This window comes from Gopherus flavomarginatus, chromosome 5 (assembly GCF_025201925.1).
Source record: "Gopherus flavomarginatus isolate rGopFla2 chromosome 5, rGopFla2.mat.asm, whole genome shotgun sequence".
NCBI lineage: Eukaryota > Metazoa > Chordata > Testudines > Testudinidae > Gopherus > Gopherus flavomarginatus.
Genome location: NC_066621.1, coordinates 5,555,675 through 5,572,827, shown reverse-complemented (window position 1 = coordinate 5,572,827; position 17,153 = coordinate 5,555,675). Strand labels below are relative to the sequence as shown.

General features: G+C 46.1%; 1 protein-coding gene across 1 annotated transcript in view; it reads left to right on the top strand.

Annotated features, from left to right (window-relative positions):
* LOC127051388 (zinc finger protein 420-like) overlaps positions 1 to 17,153 on the top strand; it is a 36,840-nt gene that overhangs the window by 3,050 nt on the left and 16,637 nt on the right. Inside the window, exons 4-5 of the mRNA XM_050953652.1 lie at positions 6,559 to 6,675; positions 8,727 to 9,844. Coding sequence (XP_050809609.1) covers positions 6,559 to 6,675; positions 8,727 to 9,844 — 1,235 coding nt within the window. The remainder of the gene's footprint in view (positions 1 to 6,558; positions 6,676 to 8,726; positions 9,845 to 17,153) is intronic.

The following is a 17,153-nucleotide window of genomic DNA, read 5'->3' as shown; positions in this document are numbered from 1 at the left end:
TTAAAGTAAAATACTACAAAATAAGTCTTTGGCCAATCTTATCATATTGGGAAACAATTCTATACCCAATCATACCTGAGTTGATTTAAATGTAAAATTAATTATGCAACAGACAGAAACAATCAAAGAACCAGACAGAAATCATACAGATAAACAATAGCGAAGCAGGGACCGTAAAGGTAAAACAAAGATGAGATTTCACACCACAACTGTTGATAAGTGATTCCTTACCAGACAGAATGCTATCAAACAAAGTTTTCTTTAACCATCGTAAGATCTGTTTCTTTAGCTGGTGATGGTGAGTGCTAGTCAGACAGGAGTCTTCTTAACAGCCTGATATTACATTGTTTTAACGTAATTTAGATGGAATGTGCAGATGTGACTTCCTGCTTCTTGGCTCATGGCTGCTGCTCTCCTAATATGGCTGCAGAAAAAGCCCTCACACCTTACAAAAACTCTCCTGCTGCTTGCACAGCCTCTCCCTTCCACCCGCCCCCCAGCCCACTCCTCTGAAAAAGAAGGTACACCATAAATTTAACAATCGTGCAGTTGAACAGTGCTTGCCCCCTAAGCAAAAAAACATGCAGGTCTACGTAGTAGTGTCATCTAACAATACCTGCATAACACACTATGGCCAGTCTCTTAATGACATGCTGCAAAGAGCTGTTGAAAACAATAATAAGATGGCAAAGAAGCAAACGCTTCCAAAAACTTTTTTCCTGAAATTTTTTTCAGGAGACAATTGGGTTCATGGAAATAATGGCCAGGAGAGAGAAGGTAGTGAGGGACTTTCTGTTCACTCTGTCTCCTAATCTGAGGAAAAAGGGATGTTCAATGATATTTCAATGGATAAAAGGAAATCTGTGTCACACAGGTGTCCTGTGGAACACACTGGCGCTAGATAGCACTGAGACAAAGACGGAATATTTCTCTGGAACATTCAGAGTTACCCTAATGAAGATCTTAAAAATAAGCAACTCTTGCAAGTTGAGAAGGATTATAGACCTTGCTGCTTCAGAGTATGAACTAAACTCAGCAGGAGGGGTATGGGATGAAATCTCCCCTAAGGAAGATTTGTTCCATTATTGTCCTGCTTGGGATCTTTTTCACTTTCTTCTAAAGCAGTGACCGAGATTAGGGCCCCGTCATGCCACTCGCTGCACACACAGTGCCAGAGATCAGGTCCCTGTTGTGCCAGGTGCTTCACAGACATATTATAAATGTAGCTTTCTGCCCCCAAAAGCTTAGGCCTTGTCTAGACTACAGTATTATAACAACAAAAGTTATGTCGACGACCAAAAAGTGCTATAACGGGTCGGCAACCTTTCAGAAGTGGTGTGCCGAGTCTTCATTTATTCGCTCTAATTTAAGGTCTCATATGCCAGTAATACAATTTAATGTTTTTCAAAGTTCTCTTTCTTTAAGTCTATAATGTATAACTAAACTATTGTTGTATGTAAAGTAAATAAGGTTTCAAAATGTTTAAGAAGCTTCATTTAAATTAAATTAAAATGCAGAGCCTCCCAGACCGGTGGCCAGGACCCTGGCCGTGTGAGTGCCACTGAAAATCAGCTCGTGTACCGCCTTCGGCACCCGTGCCATAGGTTGCCTACCCCTGTGCTATAATATCACTATTGCATATTCACACTGCACTCCCTCTGTCAGCAGAACGCATCCACACTTGGTGCTCTAGCATTCACAGTAAGAGCAGTGCACTGTGGGTAGCTATCCCACAGTGCTACTCACCACCTTATGCTCTTACGACTTGTGGGTTGGCCAAGTTGAGTCCACACCCATGATGCGCTGAAATCTATGTCCCATGATGCATTGTTTTCTGTCCCAGCATTCTGTGCTCTTCTGAGTGTGTTTCGTTGTATTTTATAACAGCGCTTGTTTACTGTGCGCCCGCCATCTCTGTGTGAAAGGATGGATCCCACACAGCTCTGTTACCTGTCATTAGCCCATCGCAGATTGCATTGCACTTCATCATGAGGTTCCTATCTGAACATGAGTCAGAGCTGCCTGACCTGCTGTGGGCCATGGATAGAAACAATGCCAGATACTTTTGGCATTCATGGTGCAGCTACACATGGTGAACCATCTCTTTTGGGCTAAAGAAACAAGCACTGAGTGATGCAATTGCATCGTTATGCCGGTCTGGGATGAAGAGCAGCAGCTGCAGAACTTTCAGATGCGGAAAGCCACCTTCCTGGAACTTTGTGCAGCGCTCGCCCCAGCACTGCAACGCAAGGACATCAAAATGAGAGCTTCACTCTTGGTAGAGAAGCACGTGGCGATTGCATTTAGGAAGCTGGCGACTCCTGACTGCTACCAGTTGGTCATGAATCAGTTTGGAGTCAGGCAGTTGACCACTGGGGCTGTGTTAGCACAAGTGTGCAGGGCCATTAATCGCATCCTGCTACGAAGGACCATGACTCTTGGCAATGTGCGTGAAATAGTGGGTGGCTTTGTGGAAATGGGTTTCCCTAAATGTAAAGGGACGATAGATAGCACGCATACCCAATTTTGGCACTGGACCACATTGCTGCAGAGTATGTCAATAGAAAGGGCTAATTCTTCATGGTTTTGTGGGCGTTTCATTGACATTAGCGAGGGGTGGTCCAGGAAAGTGAATGATGCATGCATCTTCAGGAACACTGGCCTGTACAGAAAGCTGCAAGCAGGGACTTTCTTTCCAGACCAGAAGAGTCCACTGGGGGATGTTGAAATGCCCATAGTGATCCTGGAAGACCCAGCATACCCGTTACTCCCATGTCTCATAAATCCTTACACAGAAAACCTGGACAGCAGCCAGAAGTGCCTCAACAATAGGCTGAGCGTGTGCAGACTGATCATGGTGTGTGTGTTTGGCAGATTAAAGGTGCATTGGTGTTGCCTTTATGGGAGGTTAGACCTCACTCAGGAAAATATTCCCGTGGTCATAGCCGCCTGCTGTACATTGCATAATAGCTGTGAACCTAAGAGTGAAAGGTTTGCTCAGGGCTGGAGCACAGAGGCAGATTGCCTGGCTGCTGATTTTTGGGCAGCTTGATGCCAGGGCTATTAGAGAGGCACAATTTGAGAGAACACAATCTGAATCAGGGAGGCTTTGAGGCAACATTTTGAGAATGAGAACCAGTGGTGTATATTTCTATGTAGCAATCTGCTGTGCTTAATTAAGTCAAGTTTAGTTACGAAACACTTGCAATGGTTCGTAGACTGGGTTTTCAGGAAGAAAATGACTAAACTGCCTGTATACGTTTTACTGCTAGCTGCTATCACAATTTGTAGTACACAAATAAAGATTAGTTATCTTTCAGATATTTTGTTTTTATTAAACACCAATTAACACACACACACAAAGGCTTGGTGGGAAGGGAGGTACAGTGAAAGGCAGACTGTCATAGCGGTGCATAAATCCAGTATCATTTTGGAAGCTGTCCAAAGGGCTGGAGTGAACCGAGAAGTCCCAGAAAGTTGAAAGGAATGAGTGGGAAGAGTTTGGGGAGGGTACGGAAAACCATTCTGAAGTGGCTGCAGGGGGAGGCGAGCATGCATCTGTTCAGAATGGAGCATGTTTAGGGACTTCAGCATCTCTCTTTGCTCCTCCATTACTTTTATCATCCACTCAGTGGCCTTTTGAACAATCTCCTGATTTTCTTTTCTGTCCCACCTTTCCATTTCTATCTACTCCCTGCACTCCCTTTTTTCTGTGTCAGAGAACTATAGCATCTCCTGGAACATGTCCTCTGTGCTCCGCCTTGGATGCTTTTGTAACGTTTCACTCCATAGTCTTTATGAAAATATACTTCTGATATGAATATGACATAACTGAGCTGTACTTTATGCAATATGGGTCTTGTAAGATATCAGTGGAAAGGCTATAATTTACTGAATGCAATTATCCAATTAGTATGCCTGTATCATTTCTGTATCTGAAGGTGGGAATATTGACTATGTATCTGTATTTCAACTATGCTATTTTGGGTGACGCCCACTGCGAACACTTCAGGTACAACAGTGGAAAAGCCAGGCAAGGCTGATGACCCCTCAGCCAAGACAATGGACTGTGAAAAGGCTTCCTGCGGATGCTCCATACTGCCACTGACTCATGGACGCCGTGATACTACGGAGTCAGGTGGTCTTGTCACCTGATACTAAATGTTGCCTGTAACTTTCCACTGGAAGGGAAGGGTGAGGGGTCAAGTTTGGGAAACAAAGGATTCTCACCTTATGTAAATCCTATTTAAGGGTGGGGAGGAAGGCAAATAGGAGGACTCCTCTCCATGGCCTGTCTTGCCAAGAAGAAAGACTGCAAAAGCCACCTGAAGGGAAAGCAAGGGGGAAGTCCAGATTGAGACACAGGTTCAGTCTGAAAAGGAATAGAACTGGAACTCTGAACCGCAGAAACTTTGCAACCTGCCTAAAATAATATTTAGGGTGAGAATTTACATTTTGTAACCTGTTTCTTAAGTATATTGAGCTTAGCTTGCGTATTTTGCTTTATTTGGTCAGTAAGCTGCTTTGTACTGTCTTTAATCTCTTATACTTACTTGAAAGTGACCTTTTGTAGCTGTTAAACTTATTTCTTGTTTATAATATAAGCTAGTTTATTTAATTTCTAACGGGGGGGGGGGCGCAAGAGGTTGTGCATCTCTCCCTCCACATTGAGGGAGAGGGCAAATTTCATAAAACCTTTTGAGTCTGCACCCCCTTAAAGGGAGTGGGCACCACAGCGTTGGGGCAAGCCCTGACGGCTGAATCTTTCCAGAGCGGATCTGTGTCTCTCTCTGTGCAGCTGGGTGTGGCCCTGCCTGTGTGCTTGGCTGGACGAGGCTTGTGAGCCTTACCCAGCAAGTCCAGGTAAAGGGGACCCAGGCTGACTCAGTCGCATCCCAGCACATTAAGTGACACCCCAAAGGGCCCAAACCCGTCACAGCTTTCTTATGTGGGAGAGGCGCCTGCTGGTGTGCAAGGGTTCCCCTGAAGGCCACATCTGCAGAAGCACAAGAAACAATACACAGAATCATGATTGTTAGTTCACAAACCCCATTGAATCATTAAAGTAAAATGCACCGCTTGTAACATCACAAGCAGTTTCTCACAGACCCTCGGCAGGCAGACATCTTTGCGAACACTCTGAGCATGATGAGTTCGGCCCAATGTGTGTGTGTGTGTGTGTTAGGGGCGGGGGTGTTCCAGCTTGGAAAAAGAGCAGTGGTGGTGATTCAAGGGTTGCGGTGCAGGTGACTAGGGACAATATTGTAAACTCTCCCACCCTTTTCCACCAGCGAGGGTCATTAAAACTGATATCTGATTCCTGAGTGTAAGAAAGGATGCAAGGATGCATCTCCTGCATGCTTGTGGGTTCAGACCTGGTCCCTATGCTGCTCATATCTCTGCCACTTTGGTCCCTGAACAAGGGATGGCTGAGTAGCACAGGAAAGTTTCCTACAAAGTCTCCTAGAGATCTCTCTGGAAGATTCCCATGAAATCTCAGTATGTATCAACACACTGTTCTGCTGCAGTGCTTAGCTGCACAGGGAAATGTGCAGTGCGCAGAAACACAGCTACTAGATTTCTAACCCTTCACCCACTTCCGCACTACGCAAAGCGAAGGGAAGCTGGACATCATATAAATGAACAGCGTCAACTCAAGAAAGTCACTTACCAGGGGTCTCCTCTCCTGCTTCCTGCTCAGCAGAGAGGGACTGGGTAGACTCCTTCAGAGTGGAGAAGAGGTCCTGACTCACCACCCCACCTGGAGACTGCAATCGCCACCTCCTCGTCCATTATCTCATCCTCTGGGTTAGGTTCACTTTCCACTGCCTCCAGCCCTGCTGAAGTATCCACGGGGCAGTGGAAGTGAGGTCACCAGCAAGGATGGCATCCCGCTCCTTATAGAAGCGGCAGGGTTTTGGTACAGCACCAGAGTGACGGTTGGCATCCCTTGCCTTCTGGTACGCCTGCCTCAGCTGCTGTATCTTCGCTCTGCACTGCAGCATGTCTCTATCATAGCCCTGTTCACAGATGCCATGAGAAATGTGCCTGTAGGTATCGAACTTCCTACAGCTGGGACTGCACAGCCTCCTCTCCTCATATACCGAGCAGATCCAACAGATCCACAGTGGTCCAAGCAGGAGCGCATTTGCCATGAGGAGCCACCATGATCAGCTGGGAAGATGCAATGTGAGCTCTCCTGGCCGACCAAACAGGAAGTGGAATTTCAAAAATTTACAGGGCTTTAATGGGGAGGGGTGGATGCCTGTGTACCTGGCCGCAGGGCAGCGAAGTTCAAACTGTTGACCAGAGCGGTCAGGATGGGCATTGTGGGGCACCTCCTGGAGGACACTTACAGCGACATAATCAAGCACAGTGTCTACACTGACACTTTGTCTCTAAAACTTTGCCTCAAAAAGCTCTATGCCTCTCATTGAGGTGGTTTTATTTGTCACCAAAAGTTTCATTGTAGTGTGTACACCTCCACTGTTTTGTCAACAAAACTGTGTTGTGTAGACAAGACATTAGTAATAAAACTGATTCTTTCCCCCCAAACAGGCTATTCAGGTTCCACACCGGACTTAATCCACCGGATTGAGGCAGGGGAGGCAGAGCTCTGGATCCAGGATGCTGAGAACTCCAGGGAAAGCTCAGGGCCTGAGAGCCCCTCCCGAGGTAAGTCATCATAACCCAACCCCTTACCGGGGGGAGTGAGGGGAAGAGAGAATTCACCACTGGAACAGCTCCCCTAGGGACGGGATGGATTCTCCGTCACTGGGAGTCTGTCCGTGGAGATGGGGCGTCTCTCTCTCAAAGCCCTGCTCTAGTTCAGCCAGGAGTTATTGGGCCAGAGGCAGGAATCGCTGGGGAGATTCTCTAGCTCAGTTAGGCAGGAGGCTGGGCTGGATGGCCTCAGTGGGTTTCTCTGGGCTTGATATCTATGACCCAGGATGGGACCTAAGAGAGATGGGGCCTCAAAGCAGTGAAAGAGACATGAACTGGAGATGGGGAGGTGATGAGATGGGATGTGGGGGGTAGTGGTATGGGACAGTGTAGTGGGGGATTTGAGGGGTGCTGAGGGAAAGAGAGAGCGCTCATGAGGGAAGGACATGGGGGGCTATGTTTACACAGAGGTAGAACATTGGAGTGGATTCGTAAGTTCTGGATTCAGTTCCTAAACCGCATCACTACAGCACTCCCTGTGCATCAGTTCACCCTCTGTGTAATGGGGAGGGCTGTGAGGCCGTGAGGATAACTTCCATCTGTGTGTCAAGTGATCAGACTCTGCAGAGCTGGGGGGTGAGACAGGCCTGCTGGTCCACAGTCCACAAAGCTCTCTTCTAGGCTGCCTTGCGGATAGGATTCTTGCCCTAGAATGAGTTCTGAGCCATTTCCCCCTGTCATTTAACCAGGACTCCTGGCAATATGGGAAGGGCACTGAGGCATTGGATCTACATGAGGGAGCGCAGTGGGACAGCCTCTCTCTCATCCCCGTCTCTTCCCGCTCCCTCAGTAGCACAAACCCTTTGTCACTTCAAACTAACATTGCTTCAGTGCTATTGCTTAGCTCGCCCATCAGCCTAAATGAGGTCCGTGCTTGTCTGTAGATCACAGGCCCGCTGTGTAGGAGCCATGAACACCTTCCCGCTTAACAATATCCATTGATTGGCTTGTAAAACAATACAAAAGTGGTTTCAGGCTACATCACTTAAATCCTGAGTAATTTGTCCCTTCCCCCTACACCTGCGAGAAAAAAACAAACGTCCAGTTTAAGTTTTGCACAAGGAATGAAACATCAGGCCCAGGGGGAATGACATCTCGAAAAGGACTCACTCCCCCATTGGAATAAGCCGTGTTGTTCTAAGCACCTTTATACTGGTCTAACTGTGTCCACATTAGAAGGCTGTAGCCCTTTAACTAAACTGGTTTCAAAGTGGCATAGTTAAAACAGTACCAAAACGGGGGAGCAGGCTTCATGCGACAAAATGGGGAGAAAGTGAAGAACCAGCAACATAAAATCCTCTGATTGAAATAAAAACTAAATCAGTTTGAAAAGAAAAACCGGACCCTGTTTGTACTGCATTCGCATGGAGGGGTCCTGGTCCTGGACAGGGCCGTGTTGTACCAGTTGCTGCCCGTTTCCTAGGCACTCTACAATTTAAGCATAAAATGAGACACGAGGTGCATGCTCGTGTGGGAGCAGGCGCTAGGTGCTGCACAAACAAGTTAGGTAGAACCACCATAAGTTAGGCTGCAGATTTGTCACAGCATGTTTTATCAAATGGGCACCAAGCATTCACAGCAGCACCCTCCACCCAGCACCATGTCCTGGTGTGGAGAGGCTGGGGGATATGGGGGGAGACTCGAGTGAGCCTGCCCCATGCTCACTCCACAGTGTTCGTCCCTGGAGCTCCTGGCTATAGGGCTTGTCCTGGTTCACTGCCCTCACCCCTCAGCAAGAGCTCCTGTCCCGTGGGGCTCAGGTTTGACCTGTCATGGGTGGGACAGAGGGGCAAATGTGAGTGGCACTTTGGCCCTGGATGCCAGGTTACACTGCCTGGTGCAGGGCTTTGGGCCCAGCCCCGTGGGTCAGAAGTCACTATTGCGGGATGAGTCATGGACAAGTCACGGACAAATGGGACAGTCGAGCTATCAATGAGATTTTTCTCACTTTGACAAACCTAACCGTGAGCCAACACTAGGATTCCCTCTGCTCTCTCCAACAGGGCACGGGATCCGGGGAGGAACGAGGAGACGGTCTGAATGTGGGGAGAGTGTGGGAGGAAAGCAGGATCTCACGGCCCCTGGGGAGAACCATGGACAGGATGAAGTCAATCCCCATGCCAAGTGTGGGGATGGACTCAGCCAGAGACCAGACCTGGCTTCACACCAGAGCCTTGCTGTGGGGCAGCAATCCCACGGCTGCGTTGACTGCGGCAAGAGGTTCAGCAACGCCTCCGCACTGACCCAGCACCGGCGAACGCACAGCGGCGAGCGGCCGTACCGCTGCGCCGACTGCGGCAAGGGCTTCATCAGAGCCTCTGCACTGAACCAGCACTGGCGCACACACACCGGGGAGCGGCCCTACCGCTGCGCCGACTGCGGCAAGGACTTTGCTCAGCTCTCACACCTGTCAGCACATCAGCGCACACACACTGGGGAGCAGCTGTACCGCTGTGATGACTGCGGCCAGAGCTTCTGCTGGGCCAAGTCACTGCACCGGCATCGGCGCACGCACACCCAGGCGTGGCCGTACCACTGTGCCGACTGCTGCAAGGACTTCTGTGATGCCGCCTCGCTGAGCCGGCACCGGCGCACGCACACCGGGGAGCGGCCCTACCTCTGTGCCGACTGCGGCAAGAGCTTCGGCAACGCCTGGACACTGACTCAGCACCGGCGCACGCACACCGGGGAGCGGCCACACCGCTGCACTGACTGCGGCAAGGGCTTCAGCAACGCCAGCACGCTGACTCAGCACCGGCGCATGCACACCGGGGAGCGGCCCTTCCGATGCACTGACTGCGGCAAGTGCTTCGGCAACGCCAGCACCCTGACCCAGCATTGGCGCACACACACCGGGGAGCGTCCGTACCGCTGCGTCGACTGTGGCAAGGGCTTCAGCAACGCCAGCACGCTGACCAAGCACCAGCGCACGCACACTGGGGCACAGCCGTACTGCTGCACCACATGTGGCAAGGGCTTCAGCCAACAGGCAAACCTTACCAGGCACCTAGCCACACATGCTAATGCCTCTCTACCACCACCAGGACCTGAGGGGCTTCTGGGGGCTGGTGGGCTTGGCACAGCTCCAGCAGATGGAGACCAGGCTGTGGTCCTGTCTCCTTGATGCCCAGCAGAGAGTCCATATGGGGGCAAGGAAGGTAATTTGGCTGAGCACTGTGGGGAAAGGGCGGGCAGATGGATTGTGGAGATGCCCATAAGCTTATTGTGCCTTCAGAGCAATTGGTCACGGCCTACTCCATTAGTGTGACTCACGTAGCTGGGATCCAACCAGGACACTCCCTGCCCTGCCGTCTAGCCAGGATCCATCTCTCTCTCTCTCACACACACACACACCCCTCTCTCTAGCTGGGACCCAGCCAGGAACTTCCCCCCACAACCATCAGTTCCAGACAGGACACTCCAGAGGTGGGATTAGCAGTCCCACCTCAGCATGGATTGGTCTGAGGGATGGGATGGGACAGCCTGTCTGTGTGATTGAAAGAAGACTCAGGAATTGCTCATGCTGTCTATTTTAAATAGAAACGTGATCAATAAGAAATATATAATGAATCTTTAACAAAGGTCTAACTATATTTGATATTAAAGAAGCTGATCCATTCTGTTGGCATGAGGAGAAATGTTCTCTAAGGCCTAATTGATTATGAGGCCTGATGAACTTTGACTGGCAGGTGCCCAGAGAGAGGGTCACACGTGAAGTGATCCTACTGACCTTGTCACTGAGGTGTAGAAACAAGTCCTGGTATGAAGGTGCATAGAGCTGTCTTGTGTTATTTCACTAACTGTTCTCTGCTGTTGCTGGTGGACCAAGCAGTGAATCAAATGACTGTATATGGCTGCGTTATGAACTACTACCCAAGGACAGAGCCATCCAGGAGGGGGAAGAGACTTTCCATAGAGACTTTATTCTAACTTCCAGAACATTGCTGGACATTGCTGCAGACAGCTAAAATGGAAAGAGCATGGAGTCAGACACAGTGGACCAAAGGAGCATACCACAGGGGGCCCACGGAAAGTAACTTGCAGAAATAGTTGCTGACTGGAGCTGAGCCAGCAGACGTTCAGTGCATGGCCCAGTGTGTCTGACCTAAGTGGTGATGGCACAAAGTGTTTTACATAAAGACACTGGAGTTTTCTGAATTTGCAAGAGGCCTTGTTTTCTCATTGGATGATAAGAAAGGACATAACTCATATCCTGGCTGGACTTTCCAAATTTTTGCTGTAAGTCTGGATCACTTCCTGATTGGGCCACATTAGCTTTGCCCATCAGAAAAGGTATAAAATGTCACGCTTCCTGAAATAGAAACATCTGCATGACAGTGCTTGTGAGTGGGAGCATACTTGCCTGGCCAGGTTGAGCGCCTCGTACAGGGTAACAACTGAAATCTGGTTGCCAACAAGCACCACTGAGAAATTCTCACAGAGGACAGGAATACGGCTGTCACAGCACCTTGAATGAATCACCTGATTGAACTCCCTCACTGAATCTAGAGCCAGCCATCGCAGTGGTGAAGCTGAGCTGGAGAAATCACCTCCATGCCACCTCCAACTGATATATGTAGCAAAATGACATTTATCATAGAAACATAGACTATCAGGGTTGGAAGGGACCTCAGGAGGTCATCTAGTCCAATCTCCTGCTCAAAGCAGGACCAATCCCCAACTAAATCATCCCAGCCAGGGCTTTGTCAAGGCTGACCTTAAAAACCTCTAAGGAAGGAGATTCCACCACCTCCCTAGGTAACCCATTCCAGTGCTTCACCACCCTCCTAGTGAAATATCCGTGTATTGTTTACCCAATTGATGGCGTGGTTGTGTTTAAAATGCTTCATACCAGGGTTAAAACCCTCTTGTCGACTAAAATCTGTTATGTGTATTTGTATTTCACTGGTTATGAGTTGTCTAGAAGTTACACTGAATCACTAACAGGCTAGTTTACACTCTGGAGCCTATGTTGATGGGGCTATAATAGCATAGTTAGCTAGTATAGATGGAGTGTATGCTGACAGAAGATGTTTTTCTGCCGGGGTAGGAACACCAACTCCTCAAATTTTGAGCGTATGCAGGCTGAAGCAGCACATCTGTGGCTATGCAGTTATAGCACCATAGTGTAGATTTTTGCTAAATAGATGAAAGGGCTTATTCGATCAGTTTGAGCTTTAATAGGGCTGTCAAGTGATTAAAAAAATTAATCACAATTAATCATGCGGTTAAAAAAATTAATCGTGATTAATTGTGCAGTTAATCTTGTTGTTAAACAATAATTGAACACCATTTCTTTAAATATTTTTGGATGTTTTCTACATTTTCACATATATTGATTTTCGTTACAACCCAGAATACAGAATGTACTTCGGATTTATTTTTGATTACAAATATTTGCACTGTAAAAAAAACCAAAAGAAATAGGATTTTTCAATTCCCCCATTACAAGCACTGTAATGCAATCTCTTTATCATGAAAGTTGAACTTACAAATGTAGAATTATGTATAAAAAACCCTGCATTCAAAAATAAAACAATGTAAAATTGTAGATCCTGCAAGTCCACTCAGTCCTACTTCTTGTTCAGCCAATTGCTCAGAGAAGCAAGTTTGTTTACATTTGTAAGCGATAATGCTGCTCGCTTCTTGTTTACAATATCACCTCAAAGTGAGAACAAGGCATTCGCATGGCCCTGTTGTAGCTGGCATAGCAAGATATTTACATGCCAGATGTCCCTTTATGCTTCAACCACCATTCCAGAGGACATGCATCCATGCTGATGATGGGTTCTGCTCGATAACGATCCAAAGGAGTGCGGACCGACATATTTTCATTTTCATCATCTGAGTCAAATGCCCCAGAAGAAGGTTGATTTTCCTTTTTGATGGTTCAGGTTCTGTAGTTTCCGCATTGGAGTGTTGCTCTTGTAAGACTTCTGAAAGCATGCTCCACACCCTGTCCCTCTGCGATTTTGGAAGGCATTTCAGATTCTTAAACCTTGGGTCGAGTGCTGTAGCTATCTTTCGAAATCTCAGATTGGTACCTTTTTTGTGTTTTAACAAATCTGCAGTGAAACTGTTCTTAAAACGAACAACATCCTGGGTCATCATCTGAGACTTCTATAACATGAAATACATGGCAGAATGTGGGTAAAACAGCAGGAAGCATACAATTCTCCCCCCAAGGAGTTCAGTCACACATTAAATTAATGCATTATGTTTTTTAATGAGCATCATCAGCATGGAAGCATGTCCTCTGGAATGGTAGCCGAAGCATGAAGGGGCATACGAATGTTTAGCATATCTGGCACATAAATACCTTGCAATGCCAGCTACAAAAGTGCCATGTGAACGTCTGTTCTCACTTTCAGGTGACATTGTAAATAAGAAGCGGGCAGCATTATCTCCTGTAAATGTAAACAAACTTGCTTGTCTTAGCGGTTAGTTGAACAAGAAGTAGGACTGATTGGACTTTTACGCTCTAACATTTTGTTTTTGAGTGCAGTTATGTAACAATAAAAATCTACATTTGTAGTTGCACTTTCACAATAAAGATTGCACTACAATACTTGTATGAGGTGAAATTGAAAAATACTGTTTCTTTTGTTTATCATTTTTACAGTGCAAGTATTTGTAATAAAAATAATATAAAGTGAGCACTGTACACTTTGTATTCTGTGTTGTAATTGAAGTCAATATATTTTAAAAATGTAGAAAAACATCCAAAAATATTTAATAAATTTCAGTTGGGATTCTATTGTTTAACAGTGCAATTAATTGTGATCTTTTTTAATCGTGATTAATTTTTTTGAGTTAATCGTGTGAGTTAACTGCGATTAATCGACAGCCCTAATTTTTAAGTGTAGACTTCTCTGATGTTAGCTATGCTGACAAAAATACTCTTCCATGGAGGTAGCTGTGTCTATACTGGGATTTTGTCGGAATAGCTGTGTTGGTCAGGGATGTGTTTGGTTTTTTTTCCATACTCCTGACCGATGTAGCTATGCCAACGTAACTTTCAAATGGTAACCAAGCCTCAGTTGAGATCCCTGAGGCTGGAGAAAACCATTACACTAACTAGAGTGCTTCTGTCAATGTAGCTAATGTCATTGAGGGAGGTACCTTTCCTTCTGTCTTTGTCTGCTATGCTGACAGAGGCTATGTTCTATTTAGAACAGGAAACAGCTTCCCTGTAGCAAAAGTTACTGCAAGAAACCCTGAGGGCATGTCTATGCTACAAGTGCTACTGTAGCACAGAAAGCATTGTACTCACCGCAATGAGGGAAGGGGTTTTCCTGTCTCTGTAGTAACTCCACCCCCTTGAGAGGCGGTAGCAGGGTAGATGGAAGAATTCTTCCCTTGACTTAGCTGCATTTACAGTGGGAGTAAGAGAGAGATAAAAACTGTGCAACTTAGTTAGGTCAAAGTTTTAGGTGTTGACCATGCCTGACTGTTTCAAAGAGTTCATCTTAGAAAGCCTACAGATTTTTGTGGTCAAGAAAATTGACAGCTTTGTAGACAGAGGGGAAGGAGCTTTGAATTAACTTGTGAGGTAAAGATTTTTATCACTATTTAAATGTATGGTTATAGTAGCATAAGAACTGGTTAAATTCTAGAGAAAGTAGAATAGCTTCAAAATCATTCCCTGGATGTTAGGTTTTGGTTTTAACATGGAGTAGTCTTGTGCCTGTACAAGCTGGGCTCTGAGTATCCCCGGGCATTGTTCTCCTGAAATGAATTGACATTTCTTGATAATGAAGTAATTTGACTAAATGTCTAAATTCTACTGAGAATTGGTGTCAGGTCAACTAAACAAGCAGTCCTGTGACTCCATTAGCAGATAAGCTTGAGTGGAAGAAGAATCTATATTGAAGGATCCATAGTCTCTTTCTGGTAACAAAATCACCCACCCAGACTAGGATAGAACTAAAGTTTGTCTTTGTAAGAAGAGTGTGATAAAAAACCTTGCATAATGGAGTGGCACATTGCAGGCATTGAACCTCACCCACCCACTCCTGCATTAGCCCATAACCTTTGGACTGGCCACAATGGGCTTTCCTGGCAGGATCATTTTTACCTTGTCAGAGCCTCTTTTCACACTACTTCACTTGGTTTTGGTGTTTTGCGCTAGCCTGCGCTAGCAGCCATAATCTCACTGAAACCACTTACACATCTGCAGTAGTAATTAGCCAAGCCTATAAAAAACGGACTTGCTTTTTAGGTTGAAGTATAGGCCAGTTCACAGGGGATTCCACCTTCAAGGGATGTGGATAGATGTGGCCTCCTCCTGCCCAGTGTCCCAGATAAGAGAGTCTGGCTGCTCCTATTTTGTACTAGGACACTGTGACACTAAGCATAAGCACCCTTCTGTTCACACCCTACACACCAGTGTAATAGTCTTTGCACAAAATAGGCCTTGTGAGGTATCATTTGATAATGAATAACTACCTGATCATTAGTGTTCTCGCATGAGGTATGGACGCAGTGGGTATTCAGAGTTTTGGAATTATGACTGAAGTGTGAGTAAGCCAGGGGAGTTGTTTCCCAGGTCTGTCCTAAAGCAAGGAATGCGTGTTTACCTCAGTTTACATCTAAACTGTAAACAGGGCCATCAAGGCAGCAGGGGGAAGAGATGGCAGGAAACATAACAGTTTGCATTTCATTAAGTACAAGTGAGGGAAGAAAGAGCATGGAGCTTCCTTCCCCACCAAACTCCACGTTGCTTTCCTCGTAGCTTGAATAAACTTTACTTTGAGGGGTGACCCTCAGCAGAACCCATTTAAAAGATTTACAGGAGTATAAAGATGTGGGCTCAACCTCAAGTGATGAGTAATTGAATCAACTGAAATCCTACTGTATTATAAAAGTGTACAGAGTGAGGTCTTTTTTGAAAGCTAATGACACCCTGGTGATTAACATCATTATGAAATGCCTGTATTAACACTGTATGAGGAAATATGGGTACATAACAATACCGTGTTCTCAAATCTGTGGCCAAACAGGGAGAAACCGGTTCCCTCCCAGATAGTGTCTCCTGTGTAAATTAAACATGGTGGAAAGAAAACAATGGAAGCTCTATTTGCATACAGAGGGATGGGATGCTCACAGGAACAAAAGAACAGCATGAGGTCATCCTGCTTCTTGAAACAAGTTCATTGAGCTTTGAAAGATATAAGCAAGGACAGAAGCCACCTTTTGGCATTCGTTACTAGACGAACTCAAGAGGGCAGAGCTTTTGCAAGCTGAGAAGGATGGGTCCTTCAACAAAAGGAGGGTTGAAGTCTCTGGAACTGAACATAGGTGAGAAGTCTGCTTAGGCAAAGAACTTTCACTTTTGTGGAAGCTCCTAATGTGACGGGCTGGATCACAGAAACCCCCTTGGGGCTGCCAGCTGATGTGCCAAGATTACTTCTGCCTCTGCTTTCCCTTCCAGCTTGGGTCTCCAGCACCCTGTCTTGTTGAGCCAGACCTGCCAGTCTGTTCCAACGCAGACCCAGGGTCTGAACCACATGCCCCAAAGTGGCAGACTTAACTGAAAGCAGTTTAAGAAGTGTTCCTGTATTTTAACACTCAGATGCCCAACTCCCAATGGGATCCAAACCCCAAATAAATCCGTTTTACCCTGTATAAAGCATATACAGGGTAAACTCATACATTGTTTGTCCTCTATAACACTGATAGAGAGAGATGCACAGCTGTTTGGGCACCCCCCCATATTAATACATACCCTGGGTTAATTAATAAGTAAAAAGTGATTTTATTAAAAACAGAAAGTTGGATTTAAGTGGTTCCAAGTAGTAACAGACAGAACAAAGTGAATTACCAAGCAAAATAAAATAGAACACACAAATCTATGTCTAATAGAGTAAGAAAACTGAATACAGATAAAAACCTCACCCTTAGAGGAATTCCAGTAAGCTTCCTTTTACAGACTAGTCTCCTTCTAGTCTGGGTCCAGCAATCATTCATAACCCCTGTAGTTACTGTTCTTTGTTCCAGTTTCTTTCCGGTATCCTTGAGGGTGGAGAGGCTCTCTCTTGAGCCAACTGAAGACGAAATAGAGGGGTCTCCCACGGGCTTAAATAAACTTTCTCTTGTGGGTGGAGACCCCCTCCTCTCTCCTAGCAAAGTCCAGCTCTAAGATGGAGTTTTGGAGTCACATGGGCAAGTCACATATCCATGCATGACTCAGTTTTTACAGGCAGCAGCCATTACTTACCTGCTACCTTGAACGTCCTCATGTAGATTTCTTATGTGGATTGGAGCCTTCCAAGATCCATTGTCCTTTAAGTGCATCTTGATTGGGCACTTAATTTGCACATTCTTTTCTCAAAAAACTGACCAAATGCTTTAAAAAGGCTCCTTAAAAATCAAGCCAGTACACAGCCAATATTCATAACTTCAAATATAAAAATGATACATGCATATAA